Source organism: Cyprinodon tularosa, unplaced genomic scaffold (assembly GCF_016077235.1).
Source record: "Cyprinodon tularosa strain WSP-4 unplaced genomic scaffold, ASM1607723v1 ctg69, whole genome shotgun sequence".
In the NCBI taxonomy this organism is placed as follows: Eukaryota; Metazoa; Chordata; class Actinopteri; order Cyprinodontiformes; family Cyprinodontidae; genus Cyprinodon; species Cyprinodon tularosa.
In genome coordinates this window covers 2,462,726-2,474,354 of record NW_024039440.1, presented here as the reverse complement: position 1 = coordinate 2,474,354, position 11,629 = coordinate 2,462,726, and the positions used below count along the sequence as shown (strand labels likewise).

Genomic DNA, 11,629 nt, shown 5'->3' with positions numbered 1-11,629 from the left:
TTTTGCAGTTTGTAAAAAAAAAGGGGCCCCTTTCAGCTCAATGCATTCAATAATTGTTCTGGTGCAATTAGTCTAGTTAGGACATATTTTAATGTTTATAAGGAATTTGGAATCGCAGAAACACAGAGTGGTAGTAACAGGTGTTAAGCATCTGCTAGGCTATACAATGATTTACAGGAACCTGGTTGCTCATTTAGATCAGTAACCACAACACTGCAAAGGTTTGATGAGACGAGGTAGCAAAGGAAAAAGATGCAATCTTTAACTTTTACTTGAAAGACCACAACTGCATAAACCTAAATTGCCATGTTACAAACACAAATACACATGTAAATATATTCATGCAATAGTTTTATGTAGGTTGTATTCCCCTTGTAAATTAAGGAGGTTTCCCTTCTAAGTATTTTTCTGTTAAAGCTGATTTTGCCTGTTTAAGTCTGTATTAAGTTACAATAATTATAGATTAAGATGTTTAAAGCTAGATAAAGTGTTGCAAAGCAGCAGTTGCTGTCAAAAGGAGCTATAAAGTGGGACATGAAGGACCTTTTGGTTAAAGTGGGTTCAAACACATTGTACATTTGTTCTCTCTATTCTCATAAGGTCCTTGCTCAGGAAATGTCAGCTTCAACAGGAAGTACTCACAGTTATTGTCAATTGTGGTCCTATTTGTGCTACCTGCTCTGTTTAAAATTTAAACTGTAAATATCTAAAATCTGACGTGATCACAATTAAGTTTAAAAATGTTAAAGTTCAAAGATTGAGTGGGCATTTGTACAAAGTGAAACCATATTGAAATGTTTAAGCAGCTATGTATGACACGAGCTGCAGTGGTCTTGTGGTTTTGTCCCATGATGCTCAGAGAAGTTAAAAAAGCCTCAGCTTGCTGCTGTTTTAACACGGGGCGAAATGCTGACGATGAAAGCTTACAAGTGGATTCTCCTGTTTGCCCTGTGGCTTCTAAGTGTCTCTTCAAATGGTAAGTCATCTTAAAACAGGGTTTATTGTGGGATAAGTTGTAAAATATCTATTTACAGAACTGATAATTTCATTTACTTTTTAGTTCTCCCTCAAATACTGAAATATCAGCAGTGTGTGTATTTTATTTGAAGAGTAAACCTCAGTTTTTCTGTCAAAAAACGTAAATAAAAACAACACTTAAATCTGACAGATTAATGTTTGGCGATTTATATGAAAGAACATAATAATTCTTTTGTTTCTTACTGCTAAAATAAGTGTCGTACTCTTTATAGAAGCCATATGCCATCAACAACAAAAAACTTCCGTTTGGGGAAGAAGACTTTCAAAACTACAATAACCTGATTTAAAATTGCCTTGAAAACCTAGAAGGACAGAGAGGCACTATCTTAAAAAATACACTTTGATTAAACAATTTTCACACGGTAATGTTTTCCAACCAGTTTAATACATGTATAATCAATGTAAAGGAAATAAGAACAGTTATATGTGAGGCTTAGAATGATGAAAACATAGATATAGGGAAAAAAAAAGATCTTCGACAATACCGCTCAACATAAGAACACAGTGAATTAACATTGTTTTATACCTTCATTCCATACCAATGAAAAAAAAAATTGTAAATGCGTAAAACTATAGAGCAATGAAGTGTTTTCCTGAATTTGGTATTTATATAATCTAAAAACTCTGTATCAACTTTCTGTGTCAATCTAGTTTAGATTTTAATCCAAATATGAGTCATGATCAAACCAAAAAAAGTGAACGCCTGTGGATATTATTGTCTTTCTGTAGAAGATGAGTTGAATATATATTTCTAAAAAAAGAAAGGTTCCTATGATGGGGGAAACAGCCCACAGTACAGGGCCATTTTTACATCCTGGACACGTTGGAAACAAAAAACAAGAGAAACTGTGAAGGTAAGAAGTGACAAAAGGAAAAAATGATCACCAACGTTTCTGATTCACTTTGTTACAGAGTGATGAAGCAGATAACGTGCTGCTGAGATTAAAGGCTGTGGGTCAAAGGTGTCCTCTGGGGTTGAAGAAGTGGGTAAAAGTCTCAATCAACTACAGTCACATTTTCTACATAAGATTAAATTTATAAAGTGGATTTATTTAACCTAACTCATCAAAATAATATTCACATTTTTTTAAATATGAGGGTAGTATCTCCAAAAGTGAGGTTAATTCACTTACAATTCAACTACAACAAAAACATATTTTGTTTTATTTATGTTTATTGCTTTTTTTTATTAAAGGCACGTTTAATAAATCCCATTATCATTGTTATTATCACACATCTGGGGCTCCAACTGCCACTCTGGGTCTCTGAGCAAGACCCTTAACCCCACACTGCTTCCCGGGCACCGCACAATGGCAGCCCACTGCTCCCCAAGGCGATGGGTTAAATGGAGAGAGGGAATTTCATTGCGCTGTACTTGTGACAGTTTAATGACAATAAAAACGGTGGAAACTGAAAAAACAATGACCCTCCAAAAATCTCCCTCTAACAGCTGTGGGAGGGACATCAGAAGGAAGGAAGGAAGGAAGGAAGGAAGGAAGGAAGGAAGGAAGGAAGGAAGGAAGGAAGGAAGGAAGGAAGGAAGGAAGGAAGGAAGGAAGGAAGGAAGGAAGGAAGGAAGGAAGGAAGGAAGGAAGGAAGGAAGGAAGGTGTTTAGAGAAGGACATTTGTTTTCCTTTTTCTCAAAAGGAACTATTATTTAGCCGTACATACAGCTGCGTTTTGGGGTTTTCTACTTTTCATAAATTCTTTTCTTTACATATTTGCATATTGCTTATTGTAATTGTTTTGGTTTCTTCAGGGAGAGAGCTGTGTAATAGAACTGAGGTCAAAGCTCCACTTGGCTCTTCTGTGTCCCTGCCATGCACTATTTCATCAAATGGCTCCAAGTGGGTCAAATGGAGTCACAAGTATGAGAAAGATGAAGCAGGTGTGGAGCTGGTTGACCTCTCATCTAATGGGCGCATCAATTTCCTGGACCCCAGATCCGGCAGAGTGAAAATCTTTCCCAACCAGTTTTCAGAGATGAACTATGGCATCATCATTGATGAGCTCAAAGACTCTGACATGGGATCTTACTACTGCAAGCAGAGCAATGAATGTTTTGAGGTGAAGCTGTTCGAAGATGAAGGTATGCTGTACTTCTCAGGGCCTCTATTCTACATTTTCTGCTTTTAGTTTTATCAGGCTGTTTTTTTTTTAATTCTAAATATTTTTACATTCTATGCTTTATACATTTCTTTATTTGATCAGTGGAAAGTGGCCCTATGATTGTGTTTATTATTGGTTTGTTTCTACTTAGGTGAGCAGTTTTCTGAAGAAACTTGTGGTAAAGATTTTTGTGAAACATACGAAGTCCCAGCAACACTCGGTTCTTCGGTGCTCCTGCCATGCAACTTTGACACCGGTGCCTTTAAATGGGTCACCTGGGTTCACTTAGAGAAGGGGGACGTGGTTCGTCTTTCTTCTGAAGGACATGTTGATTTTCAAAACCCAAGATCTGGTCGAATTAAAGCATTTCCAAACCAAGCCTTAGATGGGAACTACTCTACTGTCATCGATGAGCTTAAAAGCTCTGATCTGGGGTCTTACTGCTGCAAGCAGAGGAGTAACTGTTTGCGAGTGGAGTTGCTTGGAGGCAAAAGTATGTAACCTTCCTGTTTCTTGGTTTTGTCAATAAAGCCTGTGCAGATGCATACATTATTTCCCTCTCTATTTGCGGCAGACCTCAAGGGACAAATAAAAAACAACGGTCAAATAAATAAGCTAGCATTTCCTGTAGGACCAAACTTTATGAAACTACATCTTGTTTTGCAGGTAAATTGAGCTCAGAGATGAAGCTACTGATCTACAGCAGTGGTGGTGTTGCTGCCCTCATTATCATCAGCCTTTTAATAATTTGCTACTGGTTGAAATGTATGTGTGAGTAGTTGCCTCTGCCTGTCAGTCTGCTCACTAAAATTATTGTTGTTTTGAAATTTAAAACTTTGCTTTATGTTTTTTTCTTAGGCGTTTCAAACAAAGGTAGTGCAATGCCCACTGTTAGCGAAACAACTCAAGGTTTGTATTGTTTTAACAAAGTAAAAATCCAGAAGTAATAAACAATGTTTAATAGTCCTGCTGACTGTTTTTTACAGCTATTGAAAGTTTGAACTTTACATTTAAAAGCAAAAAAGGCCCGTAAATAAGGTAGAAGGATATTAAAAGGCACTTTAAGTCTGAGACAATATACATACCTTCAAATTGACAGTTTTGTGCTCGTAGCTTCAATCTCTAGTTTGTCAAGCAGGCTAAACCTCTTCTACAGCCCCAGCAGGTAACTGGTAACTAGTTACCTAAAAGAAACCACAATACTAATAAGATAAAATATACTAAACCACATTAAACAAGGAAAATTAATATTTCTTCAAGAATAAGAATTAAAAAAGAAATTAATCAAGATAATATTTAGGTGATCAGACAGAATGTAACACCCACTAAACCCAAGTATGATATCCCATTCAATTTATCAACCATTTAAAAAAAAAAAAAAAGGGGTAAAATACTGGTGTGCTCATAGCTTGATAACAAATTACATTTAAAGAAAACTCAGAATAAATTTAACAATGCATTATCTTTATACTTATACTAGAACAAATTATTAGTTCAAGTCATTGTGAAGGATTTTCGCTGATTTTTTTTTTTAAGACCCACCCTCTCCACTTTAAAAAAAATGCACATGCTCAACCCTGTAACCTCTCCCGAGAGGGAACAGTTATCAAATGCCTGTGAGAGCATGCACGCTCTGTTTAAAAGTTACTGTTTTCATCACTCATACAAGCTAACTGTGTCCAAACGTCCGCTCTAACCCCTAAATCCCTCAATCACTATATAGAGCGTGGACTTTATTGCAAACTCAGTTAACTGACTGTTCGGACAGAGGATCAGCACTTTTTGCTCCCCGTTGGTCACGTAACTCCTCCTTCACGCGTGGAAGCCTGCGCCATCTTTGTTATTAGTCACCACTGTCGGGTAGCAACAGATTATGGCGACAGCAGTCCGCTGTGACAGCGAATCCCAATATGCTTTGTGAGGAGAGCTCTCCGTGCAAAGCATTCCGGGATATATCTGCCTCTTCTGAGGCCTTTCGTTTCCTCTCATACACTTCGTAGACACTTTTTTCTTCTAACGCCCTCAGCCATTTTCAAAGAGCCGCTGTGATAAAGGCGAGCTTGTATGACTGCCTGAAACCATAGCTCACCACAGATATACACATCTGTGGTGCATGTGCAGAAAAATATAGCTAACTGGGGACAAGCACGTAGGACGACCCTACGTAAACATAGCACCAGAATGATTGACAATTAGGAGGACAACTTATTTTGATGATCCACCTGGAAAAAGAAAATCCCCCACTATACTTTAAAGTCCAGGTGAACCTTTTTATCACATCAAATACTTCCTCTTTATCTTAGATTATGCTTTGCAGCATGTTAGTTCCCTCACCATACTGGAGGACAAAGTAACTTGAACTCAAATCGAAAAAGACACAATATATGCCTTTCAAAATATTATCATTTAAAAAAGTTAAATTCACTCATTTAAAAGATAAAATGGTAAACATTGGCTTACCCTGTTTATTTCGCAAAGCTTAGTTTTGATACATTAAAGTAGCCGAAAAATGTTGATACAGGGCACACTACATTTGGGGTCGGATTTCTATTAATAAAAACATGCCTAAGTGTCTGAAGTTTGATACGTAGGTCAAAAAACATGAATAAATTCAGGATATGTATTTTGTTCCTTGTCCATTCATACATACATGTGACATGTTTTTGCTGCTTTCTGTATCAATACAATTTAGAAGTTTATAATAAAAGTTATTTTACAACAACATCAATACAAATACAAATCACAAATTTACAAGTATGAATTGCAAATTAAGGAGTGCAAAATAATATGAGTCAAAATCCAAATTTATGGTTATGAATTAAACATTTCAGGTAAAAATAAAAAATGCATGATTGTGAATTATAAATTAACAAATAAGAAATTAGTCATTTAAAGCTTGAAATTTCCTACTGAAGATTTTTTTTTATGAAAATAGATTACGCTAATTGACCTAAAATATTTAATCTACATTTAGTGTCTTTTAAAAAGATTTTTTGTATTTTTGTTTCCATTTAAACCCAAGATTTTTCAGAATGTAAATAAAATGGGTGATTTGTAACTTTGCGATTATAAAAGGAAGAAAAATGACAGAATGTTTCCGCTTGATTTCACTAATCCTGTCATTAATCTTCCAGTAATTATGTTAAAATATGATGTGTACTCATAATATAATCCTGTGGGCTCTAAAAGGTGCTACTACAACTCCCAGTGCTCCACCACAGGAAGCAGGCGGAGTAAATGGGCAACAAATAGGTAACCTACACTTTAACACATCATGACATCACACACCAGCTCTTTTTAAAATATGATGCAAATAGAAAAACATTCTATTGATTTATTGTGAAAAATGTTGATAAAGCAAAAGCCTCACTGCTTCTGTCTGCTTCCTTTATCAGCGGGTGATGACAACGGTCTTGTTTATGGTGAGTTCACATGTCTCTCCTTTTTTTCTTTGATTAGGGTTTATGTTTGATGTGAATTTATTAACTTTGCAGAAAAAGACTTTGAAAAACTTGAATCTGAACATAACATAAAAGCAGAGTGATATTTTATTTATTAATCTATTTATTTATTGTTTTCCTGCAAACAATAGAAAATGATGACCAGTACATAGCCTCCATCAGAAACTCAAGTGTCGAGCCAGCTGTTATGCAGCATCCGAATGGGAGTCAGCCCAATCAAAGTGACATCGGAATTTATCCAAACCTGGATGAGTTCAAGTTTGAAAGGGTGGAGAGTGAGAGGACAAGACAGCGATTTCACATTGGTGATTTATTATTGACACTTTTCTTTGCACTGGTGAATCATGAACTGCAGCTGATGGATAATTTGTCTCCTCTCTGTCTTTAGAGCTCTTTAGCAGGATACGGCAAGCTAGTGTCAATCGTCATTTCTATGGTAACATTAAATATTTGATCTTATTTCTTCCTTTTTACATCCGTTAAGATGTGTTACTCATCCACTTTCCCATGCAGTGAACCAGGGGGAGATCCGTAAGCAGCAAGCCAGGGCAGCGCAGGCAGAAAACAAAAAAGGTAACTTGGGTTTCTAATGATTTCATAATTGATAAGTGACATTATCAAAACTCCTTATTAGTGTGAGGGAAAATTGTTCTTCATGTATTGCCTGTTTTTCTCTAATTTCTCAGCAGGGAAAGGCAGGAGGAAGGCCAAAGACTGTGAGTCCTGAGTTCATCTGTGGATCAGATTAGCGATGAAATAATTGCGTCAACTGAACTGCTTTCCTACTTTTTTCCGCTGTCTCCCTCTCAGCGTGTGAATACAAAAACCCCATTTACAACAGTAGCAACGACTATCTCAACCACCTCTAGAGGATCAAGGAGACTAGACGCCATTTTACACTGATACACATTGACTGATTTTTTTTGTTTTTAAGCCTAACTGCACTGCATATTTCTCTATATTTTACATTCTTGAAAGCTTTTCAATAAAGAATAAACTTATAGAATAAACTGATTCTTGACCAATTCCTTCTAGTTATATAGAGTGGGGGGAATTTTTCAGAGGCTTCAGATTAATAAAAGATTGTTTTAGGACTGAAGTAGTTTGAATACAGAGCGAGTAGCAGATTACTTGATTTATTTCTGAATTTAACCTTTTTGATACCTCCTGTTGGTCAGAAGATGAAAAGATGCTATTTTTCTTTGGAATTCAACAGGGACGCATCATAGCTGTTTGTGAGGCCTTTCCTCATCTAGCTTTATTCGGCAGGAATGTAAATTAGTCCTCAGAGTTAATGACACCTTTCCCTAATATAATTATTTTATATTAGCATGATATTAGTGTTTTATTTTATGCCGCTGCTTGTAGTAAAAATGTGATTAAGGAAGCAAATTGTCCAGGTAAAACTTAAAATCCTTCATTAGTAATACACAGTGTGTGATTTGCTGTATATAAAGTAATATAGCAGACAATGAATAAATTATAATTAAATGCCCAATGTAGACAAAATATTGTGTCAGGTTGTGTGGAGGTTTGAAGAGGATCCAAATGCAGAAACAGAAGCTGAAGTGGTTTCTTGCAGATTTAATGCAGATCCAGAGGCAGCAGAAGAAAAGTCCAAAAACCAGGAGACTAATGTAAAACACATATAAGGAGCATAGAATCAACAAGAAACCAGTAAACAGTAACTGAAGAAGAGTATATAGTATATATAAGAGTATATATGCCAAACAGAACAAAGACTGCAGTGATCAACTGAGTGGGAGCAGGTGTGGACAGAAGACTGACACAAGGGGGCAACAGAAGGTAAACCAGATATACATAAGAACTCAAATACAACCAGTAAACAACCCGAACTACACAAAATGGAAATAAAACCATTAAACCAAAAGGTGCAAAACCTTGATATATTGCACAGTTAAATACTTCGTGAACTATTTCTACTGAATAAGCTGAAGAGGTTGTGGTCGGAACATTTAGATTTCTCTTGTCTTATCCAGTGAAAAATGTTTTTGCTCAGTTTGTTTCAACTTCAAGGCTGAGAACATGTCTAAATGAGGGGTGGTTTGAGAAAAAACATTGTTATTCCCACGACAAGCCAAATTGTTCCTCAATGTTTGTTAAAGTATGTGTAATTTGTTTTGACTCTGACACAACCTTCACAGTTTTTTTCATCAACATAAGTAGGGGAGACAAACTCTGTCTAGTCTGAACAGGGCTGATTACTGGGCCACAAGGGCTGTATGATGAACTGTTCTCTCTTTGCAAAGGTGAGAAAATAAAGTGCCAATTGAGTGACATCCATCGATATCCGTTTATTTAACTAGCGTGAATAGTTGAAAACTTTTTTCCCACTACAAGGTTCGGCTTAGAACCCACCGGGGCAATTTAGTAAAGTTTTGTAGTTCTTCTGTTTTATTTTGTTGGTCTTTGTCAGGTTTAATTTTGATGTGTGTTTTAAAGATGTGTGCATCAGAAATTTTTGGAAATAACAGACAAATTGCATCCCATATTAGTTCAATATGGAAGCTACATTAAACTGCCAAAAAAGGTAAATTCCATATCGCAGTGATTTGCAGTGGATCTGTCACATTCTTTATCTAAGCTTAAAAAAACAATGTTCATGCTAATGAACACAACATCAAACCATCTGATTGCTTGTTTAGAAATATATGAATGGCAAAGGTCTATTTGCTGACTGAATATTGTCATCATGTGAGCATTATAAACAAGATGCTGTGTATATAATGCTTTTTTCCACTGTGACCCCAAGTGGAAAAAAGAGAGGAGGGGGGCTACTAGCGGTGAGCAAGAGATTGTCCTTTCTTCCACGAGAGTTTGAGAGCGTTATTGCACTCCGTGTTTAGGGTCCCCCCCTGCGGACATCACAGCTGCATGCGAGCAGATCCACAGCGTAGTGACCAAGCTGCAGACACAGCACCGCCAATCTTTCCTGCTCATAAGTTGTGATTTCAATCGAGCCTCCCTCCGTTCCACCCTCCCCACGCTCCCCTTGTATGTCACATGTAAAACAAGAGAGAACAAAACCCTGGACCTTTTTTTTATGCAAACATTAAAGATGCCTACACCTACGCCCCCCACTAGGATGCTTGGATCACAACCTTATCTACCTGCTCCCCCACTACATACTAGGGGTGAGACGGCCAATAGTGCAGAAGAAGTCTGTGTAAGTTTAGTCAGATGAGGCCACTGAGATACTGAGGGATTGTTTCAGAACTAGAGAATGGAGCATGTTCCAAAGCTTTCATGGTGATAACATCAACAGTCTGATTGAATGTATCCCTGACTACATGACCTTCTATGTGGAGAGCACAGTGCCATCACAACGGCTACGGAGCTTCCTAAACAACCACCCCTGGGTGACTTCTGAGCTGAAAGTCCCCCTGAACAAGAAAAAAAGGGCTTTCAACTCAGGAGACAGAGAAGAGCAGCATAGACTCCAGCTGGAGCTCAAATGGAGGATCAGGGCTGCAAAGAAGGACTATGGGAGAAAAACAGAGGAACAGCTGGCACAGAACAGCGTCAGAGATATGTAGAGGGGACTGAAGAACATCTCTGGCTTTGGGCAGGGGAACATCACCAGCAGGCTGCTGACAGAGATACCAAGTTTGCAGACGAGTTACACAGGTATTTTACACGTTTTAACCCCCCCCCCCCCCCCCCCCCCCCCCACACACACACACACACACACACACACACACACACCGGCCCCCTCACTGTCCTCAACTATCAACAAGTCTCCAACCCCCAGGCCACCAGAGACCTACCCTCCCGCTCACCGCCACTCTCACAAGCACCCAGACTCACTCACACCCTCTGCGACAGTCACTTTGATGTAGATGAGAGGCAAGCAGAAGAGACTGAAACAGATGAAAGCCTCTAGACCGGATGATATTCTTCCAAGGCTACTGAGGAGCTGTGCTGATTAGCCCTGCAAGGTCTTCAGCTACATATACAACCTGCTTGAAGGTGGTCCACACTCTATGGTAGACTTCCTGTGTGATACCGGTTCCTAAAATGCAGCACGCCAAGGAACCGGCCCACTTTAAAACAGTCACCCTGACCTCCTCAGGTGGGTGGTCCACCATGTAGTGCCTCATCCTAGCTCACCTGCACACCGCGGTGAGCCCCACCCTGGAACCACTGCAGTTTGCTTACCGACTTGACATCGGAGTGGACACTACCATAATCCACCTGCTGCAGTGGGCGCCCACCGGGAGCCCAGTGAGAGTCATGTTCTTTGACTTTTCCAGTGGTTTCAGCTACTGAAGAAAGGAAGGTTTAGGTTTTCCATCACTTCCGTTTATTAGATATTAATCTTACACGAACCTGATCATCACTTCTTCACAATCCTCTGTCCTATTTAATCCAGTCAATGTTTTTTTTTCCCCTTTATTAAATAATCCTAAAGCTTATTACTACTTAGAAGAAAATAATTACATGTTTTATGTGTCTGATCACATGGCCTTCTCGCCTTTTAAAATTAATTTGCTTAATAATATATATTTAATAGAAAAAATAACGCATTGGCTGCTGTTATATTAGTAGCATGGCTGCTATCCCTAAATTGATTGCAAAAAAAAATTTCTTTTAAACAAATTTACCCTGAACATCTTTACCAAAAATTGTATCTGTTTAATAATAACGGCATTTTAATTTGTTTTAGGTTAAAAGGTTGTGTTTGACAAAAAAAAGTCTGGTACAGATCTTAATTGTCTAAAAAATATGTCTAACCGACAAATCTTAGAGCCTAGATTTAGATTTAGACAAATTTATTGTCCTCTTGTATACACTCTGTGTATACAAAATGAAATTTAGATGTCTACAGCTTTTCAACAGTGAATGAACAGCTTAGCAGTGAAGCAGTAAAGTTGGTAGTGCAAATCTGATGTTTTCAAGTGTGATTCAAGAGTCATGATTAGTTTCAACAGTTCAAAAGTCTGATGGCAGCAGGGAAAAAGTTGTTGCAGAACCTGCTGAGGTAAATTGTGTGAGTTGTT

General features: G+C 37.8%; 1 protein-coding gene across 2 annotated transcripts; it reads left to right on the top strand.

Annotated features, from left to right (window-relative positions):
- The first annotated feature begins 773 nt into the window (after positions 1-773).
- On the top strand, positions 774-7,613 carry LOC119771828. 2 transcript variants are annotated; one of them, XM_038268000.1, is made up of 12 exons: positions 774-976; positions 2,798-3,127; positions 3,299-3,640; positions 3,814-3,912; positions 4,006-4,056; positions 6,337-6,399; positions 6,543-6,569; positions 6,740-6,913; positions 6,997-7,044; positions 7,122-7,181; positions 7,295-7,324; positions 7,419-7,613. In XM_038268000.1, exons 1-12 carry the CDS (start codon positions 907-909, stop codon positions 7,475-7,477), a joined length of 1,353 nt encoding a protein of 450 aa, XP_038123928.1. In that variant the 5' UTR covers positions 774-906; the 3' UTR covers positions 7,478-7,613. The 2 variants fall into 2 exon arrangements, with proteins under 2 accessions (XP_038123928.1, XP_038123929.1); XM_038268001.1 differs by lacking the exon at positions 3,299-3,640 and having other exon boundaries at positions 780-976.
- Positions 7,614-11,629: the final 4,016 nt, after the last annotated feature.

Excerpts from the sequence above, each read along its gene's own strand:
- LOC119771828 (XM_038268000.1), top strand. The coding sequence starts at position 907 with ATGCTGACGATGAAAGCTTACAAGTGGATTCTCCTGTTTGCCCTGTGG. Across the intron at positions 3,641-3,813 it reads GGAGTTGCTTGGAGGCAAAA|GTAAATTGAGCTCAGAGATG; the intron begins GTATGTAACCTT and ends CTTGTTTTGCAG. Across the intron at positions 7,182-7,294 it reads GCAGGCAGAAAACAAAAAAG|CAGGGAAAGGCAGGAGGAAG; the intron begins GTAACTTGGGTT and ends CTAATTTCTCAG.